At 42.4% G+C, this 19274-nt stretch overlaps 1 protein-coding gene across 1 annotated transcript in view; it reads left to right on the top strand.

Annotated features, from left to right (window-relative positions):
* Positions 1-3618, top strand: part of LOC126088255 (retinal homeobox protein Rx-like) — a 183100-nt gene extending 179482 nt beyond the window's left edge. The window contains exon 3 of the mRNA XM_049906385.1: positions 3241-3618. Within this exon, the coding sequence (XP_049762342.1) occupies positions 3241-3618 (378 nt within the window). The remainder of the gene's footprint in view (positions 1-3240) is intronic.
* The last annotated feature ends 15656 nt before the right edge of the window (positions 3619-19274 follow it).

The raw sequence follows: 19274 nt of genomic DNA, 5'->3' as shown, positions 1-19274 counted from the left end.
CAAATTTTGATGACAATGCGATATTAACTCGCTTTATTGTTGGTCTGTTCGGTACATGTGGAGGTGGGGTGAAACGGTTCGTAATGCCTGACATGTCAGCTGCCCTACAGGACTGGTGCATTCTGCGAGTAGTATCAGCATGCGTTCCAGGCGGTATGTGAGTGGACGGGACGGGCACAGGCTAGCAGAGATAGGGCAGAAGAGGAGAGTGACAGAGAGAGGGGAAGGGGGATATGTGTGCAACGTGTGTCACACAAATGTACATGTGCTACGCTGCAGATAGAAAGTCAGTCTGTTTGAAATTAAATATTTAAATAGAAAATAAAATGTTACCAAAATGTTCAAAATCATTTGAGAAATTTCAAACACACAAAATTAAAGAGTAGTAAATAATTTTCAAATAAAAATAAATGTTTAATATAACTCGTTTTCAAATCAAACTGCAAAGTATGTAATAATTTTTCCTAGCACCATACAGTTTCCTAACCACATACAGATAGTCCTGAAAGTATGTGAGGATGAATTTTTAATAGCTATGACAGTACTCACAAAATTTATAATGGAAAAACTTGGGATACATGCAATAGAGCAGGGCTTCACAACATACTTGCTCGCGGAGCAAGCTGTGAGCAGCACGAGCACGCTACCCCCACTACCGGACAAGAGCGGAGAGTGGGGAGAGTCACGTGGGGCACACAACAGCTGCCGCCAGTCAATGTAAATCCGCGGCCACCTGCAGGGATATCACTCACGAATTATTACTGCGACAAATGAAACAAATAAAGGAGAATGTACACGTGCCACATTATTTTATTAGCTTAATGTATGCCTCTACATTCGTATTAATTTGTGAACTGTTACACAATAAAAGGTGTCACTGAAGTGTGGGATTCTCGGTTATCTTGTACTTTTTTCCCTTTACAATTGCGTCTATGTTCGGAGTAATTGTTCTTGTGCATTGTAGGCGCAGCGTGCAGTTTAAATTTCGATCAGACAATGCGTTTCTCAGGCGCGTCTTGTTACATTTCATTGCAGATAACAGTTGTTCACAAACATACGTGGAACCGAACACTGATATTATTGTAGCTTCCAGTTTGTGCAAACGAGGAAATCTATCCTGAGGGAAGAGTCTATAGAATTCCAAAATGTTTTTCTTGTTCTGAAATTTGTCTCTGTATTCTCTGTCACACTGCAGGTCAATAATTTCTAATTGCAGCTCAGGACGAATCTCTTCAATATTCGCTGAATATGGTGAGGAGAACAGATCAAAATCATTGTCTAGTGCTGTCAGGTCTTGAAAGCGTCGATCAAATTCTTCCTTAAGGGCAACTAAACTATGTGAATAACGTTCACAGTCTTTGTGAACATCTTGCATGGATGATAATTTAGGAAAATGAGCTAGATTTCCCGTTTCCAGCTGACTCACCCAAAGTGTCAATTTCATTTTAAAAGCTCGTATTCGATCTATGAAATGAGTAATTAGCAGATCTTTACCTTGTAGTGAAATGTTCAAAGCATTCAGATGGCTAGTTAAATCTGCTAAGAACGCGAGATCCCATTTCCATGAAGGCTCTTTCAATGCAGGCAAACACATGTTATTTAATTCCGTGACCATATTTATCTCTCTAACATGCAAAAAAATCGATTTAATAATTCGCCACGATTAAGCCAGCGGACCTCGCTGTAATAGGACAGGCTACCATATTGGCTTTCTACATCCTCAAGTAAGCTTTTAAATTGCCTGTGTTGTAGCCCACGATTCCTTATATAATTGGTTGTACGAACAACAACACTCATCACAATTTGAGAGTGATACTCTTTTCACATAAGTTTTCCTGGTGGATCACACAGTGAACGCGCCTTATTTCATTCGGCACGGTCAGTTTTTGCATATTCTCCTTCAACAGCGCAACGAAACCTGATTTTTTCCCTGTCATCGCTGGTGCACCGTCTGTAGACACTGAAACTAAAGAATTCCACGACAATCCTATATTTCAACACTTTCTTGAACACTACTTAAAATATCACCTCCGGTTGTAGTGTTCTTCATGGCTACTACATCGAGGAGTTCCTCCCTCACCTGAAAATCTCTATTAACACCTCTAATAAATATGGCAAGCTGCGCTGTTCCAGTGATATCAACACTTTCGTCCAGAGCTAGAGAATACGCCATATAATCTTATATTTGCAAGCTGGCTCTGGACGTCGTCTGCCATGTCCTGTATGCGACGCATAATGGTCATGTTAGATAATGGCACAATCCGAAACTGTTCAACTTGAGATGGACACAAATGTTCCGCTGCAACTGCCAAACATTCTTTTATTAAATTGCCATCAGTGAAGGGGCGCAGGGATTTTGCTAAAAGAAAAGCAGTTTTGTAACTCACTCTGAGAGCTGCCTCAATTGATTTTTCTTTGTCGTCCAGATCTTCTTCGGATAGCTTTCTTTTAAGTTTAGTAACTTCCTGTGCATGATCTGGTCCATCACATTTTCCACTTCCTTAGTCTTTCGCGTGGTACGACATATAATGTCGCTGCAAATTAAATTTCCTAAAAGAATTCAGCGTTTTGTGACATACTAAACATTTTGCAACACCATCTTTTTCTGTAAACAGATACAATTCCTCCCAATGGGGGTTGAACTGCGAAAGCATGGTTGGTGTTACACAACGGCGATATGACATGTTTCTTAACCAGCGAAGTGACTGTTAGAGCTGATCGTAGTACTTTAAACGTTACACAGTCGGCACGAATTCAATAGGCACGCTGCGGCCCTATTCAAACGTGCGCGCGCATTTCCCCTCCCTCCCCTCCCTCCCTACTCCGCGACCTTGCACCTGCTCGCGAGCACGTGCTTGAGCAGACGCGAGTACTCGCGCTCAAAAACCGGCCAGTTGTTAAGTCCTGCAATAGAGAATAGTTAGGTGGTGAACTACTTATGTATCAATTACGTATTGCACTCGCCCCACTTTTTCGATATAATTCGTAAAAGTATTTCCATAGGTATTAAAAATTCACAAATTTAAATACTTCTCATAGGTAAAAATGACATTAGGGAAAAATATTTGTTTTGACGTCCCCTACAACCTTCCAGAGTTTGTCGGTTTAAATACTTTTCACCCTGTATATTGATGACAGCCTCTGTATCTGAGCTATTGCTTTTTACACCTCTAGAGCTAGAATCGGAATAGCTATTTCCCGCTGTCCGGGTTAATAGCGAGGCCTTGCCGGGTGTTGCAGGTGTGGTTCCAGAACCGGCGCGCCAAGTGGCGGCGGCAGGAGAAGATGGAGGCGGCGCGCCTGGGGCTGGGCGAGCTGCCGGGCGGCTGCGGCGTGCGCGCCGGGGGCGGCGCCGGCGTGGGCGTCGGGGGCGGGCCGAGCCTGGCGCTGCCCGTCGACCCGTGGCTGGCGCCGCCGCTGCTGTCGGCGCTGCCCGGCTTCCTGGCGCACCCGCACACCGGCTACCCCAGCTACCTCACGCCGCCGGAGCCCGCCCCCGCGCCCGCCCCCGCCTCGGCGCCGCGGCCGCCGGACCCGCGCTCTTCGTCCATCGCCGCGCTGCGCCTCAAGGCCAAGGAGCACGTCGAGTCCATCTCGAAGGGCCTGCAGATGGTCTAACAGTCGCCGAGTGGCGAGGCCCCGCCGGCGACGTCGCCGCTGCGCTCGGACGAAGCCGGGACCTCGCCACCGCCGGCGCGCCCCGATGGCTGCAGCTAATGCCGCACCCGCCGTGCCCCTACCCCTGCTGCCGACCCGCACCCGGAACCGGCCCGCCCCTGCTGTCGCCGCGGGGCGACCGCCACTCACCTCCGCCGCCCCCGAGTTACTAAACCGAGAGCAGTTACACCACGAACTCTGTGTGACTCGTCGCGAAGTTTCAGTGATTTTCTTCGTAACTACGGCCATTGACGCTACAATTAAAAAACAAAAACACAGAAGCTGGTTTCTGCCTCTTTCCTTTGGGAAGACACCAGTCTCTGAAGTTCAGCGATCAATGTGCCTGCCGAAATCCGGGTTTGACCCCTAGAATCGTCAAGAACATTTCCTCGATGAGAGAACTGGAACATTGTCGTTCAGGTGCTCAAGAAAGTTGGGTGATTATACAAAGTAAAAATAGCAGCTCCTGTTTCGAAAATCGATAATAGCGTCAGTGTGTACCACACGTTAGTCGTGTGTTCCTCCACTGCCGCCGTCCAGTGACAACTTAGGCAGAGGATAAAGCAGAAATGGTTCCAAGCCGACCGGTTTCCTCAGCCTGATTGTGAAATTCACTTTTACCTGGATGACAAACACGACAACGTTACCTTTCAGGATCTCTGATATTGCAGCTACAGGACGCTCAAATAGATTTATAGTATACAGCAAAAAGACAACAAATGTCTAGGACTAGAATGGCTATTTATTGCCTATACGAAGAACAACTCTCAGTTTCTTGAAAACTGTCTGGTTTAGAACAGGTGAGATGACAGTCCAATGCTGATACAACCAAGATCTTGAGGAGGATGAAGACAAATTTGAGCGAAAGGACGCAGCGGCGAGTTGACGATGCAAGACAGCAGTTTGTGATACTTGTCGCCATTAAGAGAATTTCAGTTTTCCTTTTGGACTAGCCCGTCTGATAAGAAACGTTGAATGTACATCTTGTGTGCGTTCTCTGTATCAAACACCACACAACGATCACCGCTCGCCCTACACGAATAGAAATTATGTCAGAGCTTCTACTCCGGTCCGGTGAATGATGCAGCGATTGTATGAACAGGTTAAGGGCCTCTGTTGTCACACATCGCACCTAATAGTATGGAATTACAGCTCACCTTTTGTCTTTGATAATAGTGGATTTCTTCGTGAAACAGTATGTACAAGGTCAAAGCGTCGTACTCAGTAAGGTAACCTTAACTGAAAGAATGCAACGGGTCAGGTTCAGATAACTCATCACTCATTGTAGTACTGCAGCACGTCATCTTAAAACACAGCTGCGCTATCGCTATTCGTAATAACCACGATTCCCGCCTGTGAACAGTTACTGACAAAACCATTTGTGTCTATGTAGAGACGACAGTGAGATAAATATGTATAAAAGTAAGCAGTCCGTTACTTCTGAAAAGTTTATTAGGTTCCCTTGGTGCTGAAGAGATGGAGTAAGTTGTTCTGAAATATACGTGAAACATATCAACAACCAAATCGATTAGAAAAGTCTCTGGGATGTCCTAACTGTAATACGAGTATAACACATCAGAATCAAACGGAAGCCCACAATCAACAGGAAAACACAACGGAAAAAAATTATCTCGAAGTTATAGATGGGAAAAGAGGTATTAATGAACATATCAAGTTACAGCAAGAAGGAGTTGCAGCAGATTATATTCTGATTTGCTATAAACTTTATTGCAATGACTTATTATTCATCAGCATTGGAAAGACTTCTGCCATACACACTGATCGGAGAACCAGTTCATTTCAGACTACAATGTTCACATGTCCATTAATGTTTAGAGCAAGAATCATGAAGCTTTCATTTTGGTGACTGTGCTCCGTAACTTACAGAATCATGCGGAAGAAAAATAGAAACGTAAATATTTACAACTTTCATTAAAACTTTGAACTACGCTGCTGAACTAAACTTATTTTCCATTAAAGTGAGTAATGTGAGAAATGAATGAAAAAAGTGAGTAACTGTGTTGTAAGTGATACTAATGAAATCCTCGTGAAATGAAGATTGACGTTCTGTCCCCCTGTACGTGAAATGACCTGAAACTAACATTGGGTTAGATATACTGTGCTGCAAAGAAGTATTTGAAACGTAACGAAATGTGCTCCTAAACTTTTGATTTAGTGCTTAAGTCCCGAGAAATATCTGTCCTCCAATGTCGGCGATAGTTTTTCATGACCTTTTGTACGAAAAAGTGAGCTATCTTTAAATGGCCGTAGATTGCTGTTTGAGAACAAAGGGAATAAACAAATACATTGTGCAATACTAGTTGAAATATTATTACGGATGGCTGAAATGGCTCTGGACGTTCCATTCATTTTAGCAATAAATGTCTCATTGCCTGTTCCAGATTCTTTTTGTCAACAGGTATTATGAAATTAGGCGTATTACCGTTTCCCTCATTCAGTCAAAACTTATTTATGTTTGTATTTATTAGAAACAAGTAGATATCAACTGTAAAAATACGGACATCTCATCTGTGTGGGTAGCTGTTATAGCAGTAAGCTCTCTTTCAGCTATTGTTTCAGTTCATATGCGACGTTAAGTAATTTATATCTTCGTGTAATTAAACTGTATATATTATTAAATATATAAATGTCCTGTTGTACTGTGCATCGGATTTGTGTGATTTCAAAGCACTGAAAACATTGTTCGTAATTAATTTACCCTCGTAATTCCCGTCCCATTTTATTAAAGTTCTACCCCACACACAATTTATACAATTTTGTAGCGACTACGCATTGTGAATACTGAAAACGACTTATTTGATTCAACAAACAAACATTTTATACTGTTCAAATTCTAGCCAGTTATTTTACGTGGAATAACTTCTTCTGTTTCAGAAACATTGGTTATATTTCCCATCGTAAAACATGCAATTGCAAATACACTTACAAATTTATTCTTTCCGTGCTAGGAACTGTTTATTTGTGACATAACCTAGACAAAAAAAGTCTGTGAAAATAATTTATTGCTGCGGAAACGATTACAATAACTCATATAAGGTAGTAACCAGATGCTCTTACTTCCAGTAGAAACGTTAAGTTCGAATGAATACTTTATTCTACACTACTGACCGGTTTTGCGTTTGAATAATTAAAAACTGCACCTTTAACATAACAACAATAATCAAATACATTTGGAGAAGGCAGGTTAAATATCTGTACAAGGAAACTGGATGTAAAGTCATAACTTAATGAGGTATCAATACTTACTGTGAAGGGAGTACATCCTTGTAACATACGCTAATGATATCGTTGCAGTGTAGGTGTAAGTGCATGTTCATCCATGGATGGAAGCCACCTATAATTCATCGTGATACGAGGAGACCGGTAAGTACTTGTAATATTAAAACCTAAAGTAATCACAAAAGTACTTCGAACAGAATGAGCCAGGGAAACGCTTATCCCATAACAAATGCTGTTTTATACTAGTTAAATAGGTAGGATTATATGATCCTCTTTGTTCCTTATGCTAATGCTCTTTCCGCAGATCCCAAGTGGAGATACATGTAGGGGGAAAAAAACTTAAACATATTTTAAATTACGAGATAATAAACAAACTTGTCATAAAACATACAGACGTACATCACGCGTCGGTACATATGATAATATTCCATTTTAGTCATGCATTGTCATAGGGCAAGTCAACTTACAACTCTTATTTACACTGATCACATTGCTACACTGAAGATGTGCTCAGTCATATTTTACCCAACACTCAAGTTATTTTATGTTATTAATAGGCCTAACACACATAATAAATTCATCAATAAAGTAGGATTTTGCCACCAACAAATATTCTGAACTGCTCTTCAAGCGTATTTTAGAAGTATTTACTATTTTTGTGGCTGCTGGCGAGTTATAGAAAACGTGTGTTTCTGGACACTTGGCACCTTTATTGACCAAGGTGGTGCTACAGACGAATGCTGAAAATTAGCTGGACTGATAAGGTAAGGAATGAGGAGGTTCTCCGCAGCATCTGAGAGGAAAGGAATATATGGGAAACACTGACGACAAGAAGGTACACGATGATAGGACATCTGTTAAGACATCATGGAATAACTTCCACGGTATTAGTGGGAGCTGTAGGGGGTGAAAACTGTAGAGGAAGACGGAGATCCAAACACATCCAACAAGCAACTGAGGACGTAGGTTGCAAGTGCTGCTCTGAGATGAAGAGGATGGCACAGGAGAGGAATTTTGGTGAAATGAATTCTTGGTTTGAAAACGAGATATATACTTTACTTCAAATTTCGACACTGAATAAATATACTGAGTAGCAGAAGTTAGTGTCCCAGTTCATTGAACTGACCTCTGCAGGACGTTCTTGAATTCACACAAGAAATAATTCGTTCGAGACGTTTGTTGTCTTGGAAAACCGTAGCTCTCCTTGATGAGTTACCCCAAGAACGCTCTTATAGAATTAAATCAAAGTATGCTAGATTTTTTTAATTTTTATGTCACACATATCGGACAACATTTGCATTGCAAATAAACATTTGTATTGCAAATAAACATTTGTTTATGCGTTCCAGCAGTTCTGCGCTCAAGTCCTACAAAACTGTATTATGAAGTTATTAGCGATTTAATATTGTTAACATCTTCTATATATTTGTCGTCGTATCTTAAACATACAAAGGGGGTGGGGTGGGGGGGGCGATTCTTGCAAGCTCTGAGCTCCGTATAGTGTGCATTCTCAAGTTAGGGACAAAGAATTGTCTGAAAAATATTTATTATCCCTTCTAACTTGTTTCTGCCATAGGAGAGTAACAGCAACTACGGGAGTGTATCAGCTACCCACTTAGTATCACGATGTGGGAAGCCACAGCCTACAACGATCATACGCAAGTGGTGGTTATTAGAGCGGAAGCAGTACGATGTTGATGAAGACTGAATGTATTTCAGTGTTCCTCTGCTGTCACGCGCATTTCAGGCCGTGTACTCACGCCGTCCTCGGTAGACACTTCTCTGCCTTTGAGAATCTGTAGCGTTCTAGTCGTCTGTTAGGTCAGCATATCTTTGGGTGAAACCTTGACTTTTATGGCTTAGCAAATCGCCTGAACTTTGACGTAAGCCAGCCAGTGGTAAAGCTTGTCGGGCACAATCAGAGTGGCCTCATGGTCAGCGGACAAGCCTCGTCTTCCGCTTACGCCAGGTGCAGTGAGAACGTGCCCGTCTGTTTAGTATAAACGCTTTGTGCTAATAAAATGGCCGAGCTGAAGCGACTTCGTTGTGGATTATGAAGAGTCGGTTGCTGACTGCTTACTTGTGCTGCATTTACGTGATCGTTTGTTAGGTGGTTTTTCCGATTTACGAAACGTCAAATTTCTTCCCTCGAGATAGTTTGTAGCCGACTTTAATATGGGAAACGTAAGGACGTTGGAATGAATACCTACTTTCAAGTTGTTTATCTCGTTGCTCTTCCACTCATTCTGAAATATTTCGGGCGTTAATACGACGAACATACGGCATTTTGTATACGGTTAATCATGTAAAGAAAAGTGGTCTGTTGAATAGAATTTGTATTCACTTTCTTAACAATGTATAAAGTATTCGTATAATATTATATTTTTAGGAATTTCTTTCTCACTCCAGTGATATTTATTCAGATCTCCACATGTGTTCTACATTTTCCAACATAGTACGTTTGCTTTAAATACTTTAAAGCCTTTAAATGAAATTTTCAGCTAGCAAGGTAAGTTCGTGCTGATGTTGAACTTCAAGATACGTGCTTTCGGAGACAGAGTCATCGACATAATTTCTGCTATTTACTAATACAGGTCTTTTCCGTGTTATTCGCTGTTACAGGATATAGAGTGTAATCACACTTGCAGGCAGAGATTACCTCTATTTCACACACACATTAAGTGAATCGCTGCATGTCATGTATTGTAAGGTGTTTGGTATCAGTTTTGTCTTGCTGTAAAGGAAGTTTGCAGAGGTATGCGGTCAACTTTAAATAAGTCAAGTTTACGTACTTTTATCTCTCAAACCAATGAAGGTAACAATGTAAAATTTTTGAATTTAGCTTATTCATGTTACTTATGTCTACTGAAGTAGAATTAAGAAATAATATATATAAGGATCGGAGTTACAATTTTTTAAATTATGCCATTCTTATTGTGAACATTTATACATGTAAGACCCTAGATTTATCCCTATTCAAATCACCGCTATGACTGTGCTTCAGTAGGTATAGTAAATTATAATAAAACACGTCATAGAATTTCATGTAGCTACCACAAGTAGGTTTTGATACATATTATAAAAAAGTCCTTTTGAGAAAATCGCGTTTAATTTCAAGTAGCAATCACAAGTAGGTTTTGATACATATTATTAAAAAAATCATTTTGAGGAAATCGAGTTTAAAGTTTAAAAAGTTTAAAAAATAAAGAAACTAACTAATATTTTTAAATTAAAAATCAAAGCACGTAGCAGCACAGTTAGCATCATCGTCTTTGCCACCCTTCTTCTCTAAAAGCCTCTTCCTTCTGGTTGACAGTGCTTGTTCGATGGTGAACTGCGTTGTACACTACGCTTCGGCAAGTTTCGACTTGTCTAACAATTTCAACTCCTTTACAATGAGTCAGCCTGGGGTGATGTTAAGATGGGCCAGAACTCTTATTCGCCCCGTGTTTCCATCATTAAATGTTTATACAGCACCACTAAGTCCACGTTTCATTGTATTAAATCCTACAAACTCATTTTTGGGTACTTGTGTTAAGATCGTCCTACTGAAAGAAACATTGGGATTCTGAGAACACACACGTAGACACTTTCAGAGGAGATCATAAATTCGCCTCATGGCTCATATTACAGCATCGGAAACAAAGTTCTTCAGGAATAAAGTTCTGGTGTTTAAAACACACACCTGAAATTTCAGCCTTCTGGAATTTACGGCATGATTCAGGACCAGATGGGCGAAGTGACTGTTGAAGGCAAGTGACTAGTAGTGGTACGGAGTACCCTCCTCCACCTGCCTGATGGAAGCTTGCGGAGAGTCTATGTACATGTAGATGCATGTAGATGTAGATGTATCGTTTTCCTGTTTGAGAGTTTGTGGAAATATGAGGCCAAGCCTACTTTCTTCACACTTTCTGAATTATTTTCGTTATTCTTGATGGCAATTCGGTAACATTGTTGAAGATGATCTATTGTTTACTCAGTCGGCAGACCCCTCAGTGGTGTGCCATTTGACAATGTGGTTGTGCGAAGAGTTTGTTCTAATCTTCTGCGACATGTGACCATCATCTTTTGTACATGCCCAACGCAATCCAGTTTCTTTAACTCCTCTTTTTCATGTGCATTTGATTCAACTGGACACTTGTAAGTTTTTGAATCGCGTATAAAGAGATGTACGTCCGAAGTTCGGTACGTAGATTCGAGAATAAGCAAGTAGCTAATATTATAAAATTAAAAATAATAAACTTCTAAACGCCATACAAAGATAAGTTACATATCAACTTACCAAGGAAAGAGTGAAGAATGTTGTAGAACTTGTTTTATAAAATATAAAAAATTTGATTTTTTTTTTTTTTTTTTTGCATGCAGATTACCCTTAACTCGCGTTCACCCCCCACCTTTCAGTTATTCTGTTCCCCAGTGCCGGCCGCGGTGGTCTAGCGGTTCTAGGCGCTCAGTCCGGAACCGCGCGACTGCTACGGTCGTTGGTTCGAATCCTGCCTCGGGCATGGATGTATGTGATGTCCTTAGGTTAGTTAGTTTTAAGTAGTTCTAAGTTCTAGGGGACTGATGACCACAGATGTTTTAAGTCCCATAGTGCTCAGAGCCATTTGAACCATTTTTTGTTCCCCAGTGAGAAAGTTCTTGCCACTTGGAATATTAAAAACAAAACCAGCCAGATTGCGTTTATTCACAGATGTGCCAGCTACTATACAGTGGGGTAACGTTTCCAGGCGCTAGAAACTGTGGCCACAGTCTCTTATGAACACACAGGTTGAAGTATGAAGTAGTGAAACTCTATCACCTCGATAAATTCAAGAATGCGAGGGAGGAATGGCAAGGGACGCTTCTGACATTCCGCAACTCGCTCTCTGAGGCTTTTGTCAATTAACCAGGCCTGCACGGTTACCATACCTGTTGCTCGTTACGTATGTGTGTGAACTGATAGAATCTGTTGCGTTGTGCCAACATTCTTTGATCACCTGTGACAACAGGTGCATGTAGCATAGAACCTGATAACTGACACTAGTAGCAGGGCTACCTATGTACCAACCCACTCTCCATTGTTGACGTGCATCCAAGACGGCTGTGATGACGTCATCCAAGATGGCAGCCTGTAGACTTGGCAACAGTGCATGACATTATCCAAGATGGCAGCCAAGACGGCATTCAAGATGGCGGATTTTGGCGGGAAGCTAGATCAATTGGACTACCTGCACTAACCTAACCCCCTCCCCTCCCGTCCCCCCCCCCAGAAAATGGCGGAAAGTTCAAATTCCATCAGGACAATGCAACACACCTCTACTAACCTTACAAAATGACAGGCAAAAAGGTCACTTGGGCTACCACCACTGACCTAAGTCATCCAACCACCACTTCTTCCTAAGGATTGGCGGGAAGTCTGAATTTTGGAGGAAAGATAGGTCAATTGGGCTATCTTCACTAACCTAAGAAAATGGCAGGAAAGAAAGAGTAGTTGGGCTACCTCCACTAACCGACCGCCACCTCATCCTAGGGAATGGCGGGAAGAGCACTCGACCTGCACTGGACAGAAGCCTCAATTTTGCATGCACTGTTTATTTGATCAATTAGGGGCAGTACCACCATCAAGCGTAGTTACCATGGGGTCCGGAGTCCAACCGACCTAGTACACAGTACTGCCACCAGAAGGTGCTGTAATCCAAGATGGCGGGGAAAATGGAGGGAAACAGTGTGGTTGCCATGGGACCCGGAGTCCAACTCACCTAGTACACAGTACCACCAGCAGAGGGTGCTGTTGTCTGTTCTGTGACGTAACACAAGATGGTTGTCTGGAGGGGGAAAATGACTCAGCCTGAGCTCGGCTGCTGGAGAGAGGAAGGAGTGTACTTTATTTATTTTGAAACAATTTATTTAGGGATGGATTTTAGATAGTATATTCATCACACTGATACAAAACATGCTTGGGATCAAGCGACACAGCCTACAGACCTGTAAACTATTTGTAAATTACTGAAATAACGCTCTGCAGACATGCAAACAACACCTAAATTACCGTAATAATTTTAGTGCACAGCACACAGATATGCAAACTCCTCCCAAATAATGCAGTAAACTGATATGCAGACACAAAATCAATTAGTAAACGGTCCAAATAATGCATAGCACAGTCTACAGACATGCTCATAAAATAATGCAACAGACACACAAACAACATGCATGAACACTGCCTGTCGGCCCCCTGTTCACTGGACCACACAGGAGGCTACCACACACACTCCCAGAAGTCAGGATGCATCGGCAGCTGCCAAGCCACACGCAGGTGCCCGTTTTGGTCCCTCAAGCATGACGTGGTGGCAACCCTTTCATACTTGACACCTGAGAAATTCTTCTCAAAATACGTGATCACCTAGGCACTGTTGCTGATGCGTCCGGATTGGAGCGAAGACCTATTTGTAGAGCACAGATGCTCCAAGGGCACATACGTCAACACCACCGCAAGCCAATGCTGGACACAAGCCGGCATGAGCCATCACCCCACACTGCTGCCGACAGTCAAAGTCACCTCTATAGTTAAAGTTCTTTGAGTGTTATACTGACGTCACATATATATCTAAATAAGTGCTAAGTCATCCTCTGGGCTACACACAATTGTGTTCACCGCTGTTGGTGTGATCCCTCGCTCTACCTGCAGTCCAGTGAAGACCTAGTTGCTGAGCGACTCACCGACACAGACGCTGCAGAAATCTGTTCCAGAATAGCACAGGCTGCTTTCTACCTAGCGATTCTAATGGGACATGCGTAATGTATGGCTCACGCATCGCTGGGGATAGCTACATACCGTCGCAAGTGCATCTAGCAGCGTTCTCAATGTTATACTGAATCCACATGGCTATAAGACACAATTCGAACTCTCGGAAATTGTATAGTGTCCCAGTAATACTTAATGTGCACTTTTGTAGGAGCTTTCGTGACTTCTTGGCTTGTATGCATGGAAATTCTTGCTCTAACAGAACCTGCTTACGAAACTATCGCAGAATAACGGTGAATGTGTAACACCCCATCCGTCACTTATCTGGTTTTGGCGTGTGTTCACCCCAGCTAATTGACTGACAGATCAACAGACAGTGCAAAACTTCTGCAATATCGGATAACGCAAAGAAAGTAATAAGGCCCTGTGACTCCTGATTGAACTGCGGTGGCCGTGTTGACATTAATTGATTCAGAATTGATGACTTTTAATTAAAAAGGGGTGCACATTCATGTTATATTCAGCTATTGAACACCAGACGCAAATGTTGAACATAAAATTAATTAAGAAAGTGACTTGGGATTTCAACTACTTGATTGAAAACAGATGCAGTCTATTAGCACTAATTTATTTTAACTCCCAACCTTCAATCATCACATTACATGACTCTCCTATAAGGCAGTGGGTAATACATTGCGTTTACGTGGAGTAAAGCGCGATAAATCAAAATTAATTCCTATCGACTGACACAGGCGTAATGTGAAGTGCGAGAAGATTCCCCAATACACGGCCCATGAAACCCTCATGGAAACTTTGCTGGCGTGATCCAACAAATTAATCAGTGGCCTAATTCAAGCTGGAGCGGGTGCAATATCACCGAATTCAGCGTGGTGGGGCGTCGACATTGTGAGGACGTTGGCCAGCCTCATAGTGCTGCAAGGCTGTGCTCGTCCATTCACTCCTAGCTATCTTCCTCAGTACATAGCTGAACCAAAACTTTCTACCTCCAAGCTCAATCGTTCCATTTGCTAAGTCCTAAACTGCAGAGGTGCTCACTCTTTCCCAGTCAAGCTGAGTAAAGAACGCCACGTCCGCACTCTAGGCAAGCTAGGAATGGAAGACCACTACGGAGACTTTTCCCAGTCCACTCTTCGCCTCGGTTTCCCCTCCAGCAAAATCACTTACGCCAATTGCAGTGCAAGTGACGTTAATTATGCGTCGCTTCCCAGCCCCGACCAATGCCTGATCTGGGAAGTGAACAAATTCCCACCAAATTTCCCTTCCTCTCAACTTCTGCTATTTAGCTCCTCCCAGGCCACCCATCAAGGTTAGTGTCTGCACAAAACATCAATTTTTCCGGAATTCTGACTCCCAGGAGAGTACTTCAAATTCCTTGGTCCTACATTCCCATCGGAGGCCGGCATATTTAATTCTGTCGCTCTTCACGTGATTTACTTCAGACTCTGCAGACCGTGAATTCGGCGTGAAGTTGCTATAGTCATGAACACGCATATTTTGGCCTCTGTTGACTGCTCCACCGTAGCTTTGTGCAGCTTTCTCGCATGTTTCACTGAAAACAGGATGACGGACATTTATCAACAGGCGTACAAGTTCTCCGTCTGCTTCCCGGTACACCAGCATGTGGTCAACCACCCACTCACTGTCACTCATCTTAAGGCAGCTGGAGGCCGCACCCCTTTGCCACTTTCTCAGAGCTTGAGCCACCCTAAGCTGCCTATTGTCGCTTCCCTTCGCAACTCCCCAGCCAGCCACGGTCAACTCTGAATACTTCCCTGGGATAAACTAGCCTCCAGTAAATCGACACGTTTCCACAAAGTTTTCATGTAGTATGAATTACCATCACCCAACATTAATTATTACAATACGTCCATACTATACCCTCTACAAGCTGCATTGTGCCTTGTCAATCATTTTTGTTCAGCCCTACTGTTCGCTCAACGTGAGTTAGGTGATAGGGGCATAGTTCTTGCCATCTTACAAATGCGTTCTTCCTCATGATCCTAACATGGCACCCCATCCATGACATGTTACCCTTCCTGCTTTCAACATAAGCAAATGTTCTCACCGCTATGTAGAGACTCCTATATCCCAGGACAAAGGATGTCTTGTGAATGAATTGTGCATTATGATTCCCTCTTATCGAATTTACCCACCGAATTATTGATGCCGCCAGTGTGGAGTACTGTCCACCTTTTATTTTTCTTTCTGCAGACGAGGCTTCAAGTGGCAAAAAATCTATTTTACACAGATCGCCATTTTGCACTGACAATTAAACCTTGCAAAGTGTCCCTCCATATCTTCAAATATGGAAAAACTCTTGCTCAATTACATTGCTCTCCCAGTGAGGAAAGGAGTTTGAGTATCAGGATATGAAACCGATCTCCAACCCAGCAATGTGTCATAGCATACCGCGTTGATGTAGTAAACATACAATTCGTATCCTTTGGCATACAAAATCAGCCCTTTTACATCATTTGTACATATACGACGAAGACATACAGCACTGTATACACTCCTCACAGCACTAAATATTTCCCTGTGAGGTCGGCGGTCATCCATCCCCGAAGGGTGATCAGAGCGCCCACAGTGGACCAAAGTCGCTCTCACAACTGTTCTACAATTTCGGGCTCGTTCCCCCTCGGCACAAACGCGTTACTGTTTCTGGTCCGAACCTGCTTCCTTGCTTGCTTTTCTACACCCATCTCCAGACTCTGGGATTACAAGAACATGTGTATTTTCGCATGGTTTGTCATAACATTATACCATTTTCGCGGTAATTCCTGATATCAAGCACACAGCAGTATCTTACCGATCGCTCGCACAACATAATTCCGAAGATATAAACTGGAAATTATTTCTCTACAAACCCCAAACTTTAGCGACGTGGAGCATGCTGTAGAACACTGAGTAACTAGAAACTTATCCCATCTGTGAAGACCTTTAACTAAGAAAAACTCGACAAAAGAAAAATAGAGTGATATTTCCACTCACTAATACCGATGTTGGTGACGTAACATATTCCAAATCATCCCTATAATTTACAAAGTCAAATAAAGTGTTTCTCATGTCTAGAGAACCAACTAAAGTGTCTTCCACCTGCTAGATGCATACACCACAATCGATGTTCTCTCAACTAAATAAAGACGCGAAATGTGAAGAAGCAATCAACCAAACAGTTTACATGGGAGGGAATAATGGTACAGGGCAACTACATCTCCGTATTCAATCTTCTCAAATTTCCACGCGATCACGAAACCTATCCAACACATACTAAGCGTTAGTTCCCTATTCGGCCGTCTTGAGGACAATACGGTTAAGTCATCTACATTGCTACACTCCAACAGGCCTCTCCATTTGGACAGCTCCTACCGTTAACAGGAAACGTGAATCATCCACACACAGGTCACCAGCACTGTACGCAAGCATGCACAGGCAGAATTATAATCCTGAGAAATCGGTCACATATATATTTTATCCCCGTACTTACAACTAAATGTTGTAATCACGGTCTCCGTTGACTGACATTCGACAACGCGAAAAGTATCAGAAATAGACCCTGTTCACAACTGTGGCTCTGGAAGTAGAAATATCAGTACCATTCTTATGACTTGACATACTCTTCCCTTTGCTATCACAGTACTCGACATCAAATCCATACCTTCCTTACATATCGACATAGTAATTTCCTTTGCACATGTCGGAACACAAACACATACTTTATAAGCCTGATGCTCAAGGCAAACCTAGCACGCAACGCTACTACTAAGTATATTTCTTTGTCAATAACCGATTGCTGGCGATACGAAATAATACTGACGGAAAATCAACTATGGGTGGACATGTCTCATAAGTTTTTCTTGCAAGGACCACCACCGTGTCTTAGTGTGGTGTGCGTACTGTAAGACCTTCGGTACACACACCATCAGATTATTTGACTTGTCGCTCTAACGAAGTAGACGAGTGTCAGCAATATGTCTCGTGGTCTTATCGTGGCGTGTTTATCTTCTGCCGTTAGGTCAGACGATAGAAATGCCACTTGCACACTTAGAGTAGCAGATTGACAGTGACCAACTTTAAACAGAATTTGATTAATTTTCACACACATTTATTGAAATAATAACAAGCATAAAAATAACTTAACTTGGTTCTGGATGCTATTTACAATTGACAATCTGAAGTTCCTTTGGTCTTGGTACGTTAACCTTATTCTCACATATCTCTGATACTTGACAAAAGTGGCTATACATTTATCTTCATGGCTATGTACAGGAATATGATGATCTTTTTAGGCGCAGACTGAAACTTGACTATAGACTGGTACAGACAAATGCACACTAATGCAGACTTATGCAGACTGACTAATCGCAGGTCTGTACACTCGTTATAATACCTCGCGCGTTCAGGTACCACTGCACAAGTGTGATCCACGAGGAGAAAAGGTTCTACGTTAGCAGCAATCTCATTGGCTGCATTACATATTAATACGTGGATCGACGGAAGCAGAATTTGGTCCGTCTCTAAGACAGCGCCATCTCGTAGTGCGAAGACGGACGACCGCTGCGCCTGCGCTGTTGAGCTTAGCGGGGCGCGCTCTGTTGGGAAAGTTGTGTACGCGCTGACTACGCGGAACTATGTACACAACACTTAGAAAGAGATGTTTAATCATCTTACAAACCACCCGATGTTAAAAAACCTGGTCCGAACAACTACTATATGTCACTGTCACAAGTGGTCTTGGTTCTACATGTGCACACAAGTATCCATGTTAAACTATACCGGCTTTATAAATCAATGTATGGCGTTACCTACAGATCACGTGGTTTTTCCAGACAAATACCGAGACAGTGATCATAGGAGTGAATATTATCAGACCAATAGTCCGGTTACATGTAGCCCACGATGCAACTTCGTCATAAAATCGCTAAATTTTGAAAGTGGTTTGGCTACAGAACGTGGTATGAAACTGCTATTTGTATCCATGCATCCCCCCCCCCCCCCCCCCGCCACCACTAGATATTTCTCCAATATTTGTAACCTATTCTGTCTCGATACCATGTCAGAGGTTTTGCGATATATCCACTGAGTTATGGCGATGACTGATTGAGAAGGATCACAAACAGTAGTAGAAGGTGTGCTGATCGAGGTCGTAAGAAATGTACACTAGCTTTTCGGATCTCTGGTGTTATGTCATCTGCTAGAAATGATTTCTATAATTCGGAGTCAAATCTTTCCATTCAACCACATACCTGCATTGGATCCTATGGAGAAGTCCTCTAATGGTTACAGTCACTAGTTAATCATATTTCTTGCACTCTCATATCTCTAAATGAGCCACATTTCTGGAACCTATCTGCTGCAGTAAAATTCCAACATGATTTTAGATAGGCCATATGCATTTTGCAGCCACCCCTCAGACTCTGCACTATCGTCCCTGTAGCTTTGAGCATGTGATTGTCCCAATGTTAGTCGTAACTGAGCAGAAGTCAGAGAAAGCTATATCTACCTCCTTCTGCAACCCATGTAGAAACAGACAAAGCTGAGTTATTGCGACAGAACTGTGTTTTGGCCATTCGGCGGAAACAAAGACTGCTCCTGCAACACGAGGTAGTGTAAAAGGCAGTACGGTAAC

Source organism: Schistocerca cancellata, chromosome 6 (assembly GCF_023864275.1).
Source record: "Schistocerca cancellata isolate TAMUIC-IGC-003103 chromosome 6, iqSchCanc2.1, whole genome shotgun sequence".
Lineage (NCBI taxonomy): Eukaryota > Metazoa > Arthropoda > Insecta > Orthoptera > Acrididae > Schistocerca > Schistocerca cancellata.
The sequence above is the reverse complement of the archived record's forward strand: the minus strand, read 5'-3'. Positions and strand labels throughout refer to the sequence as shown.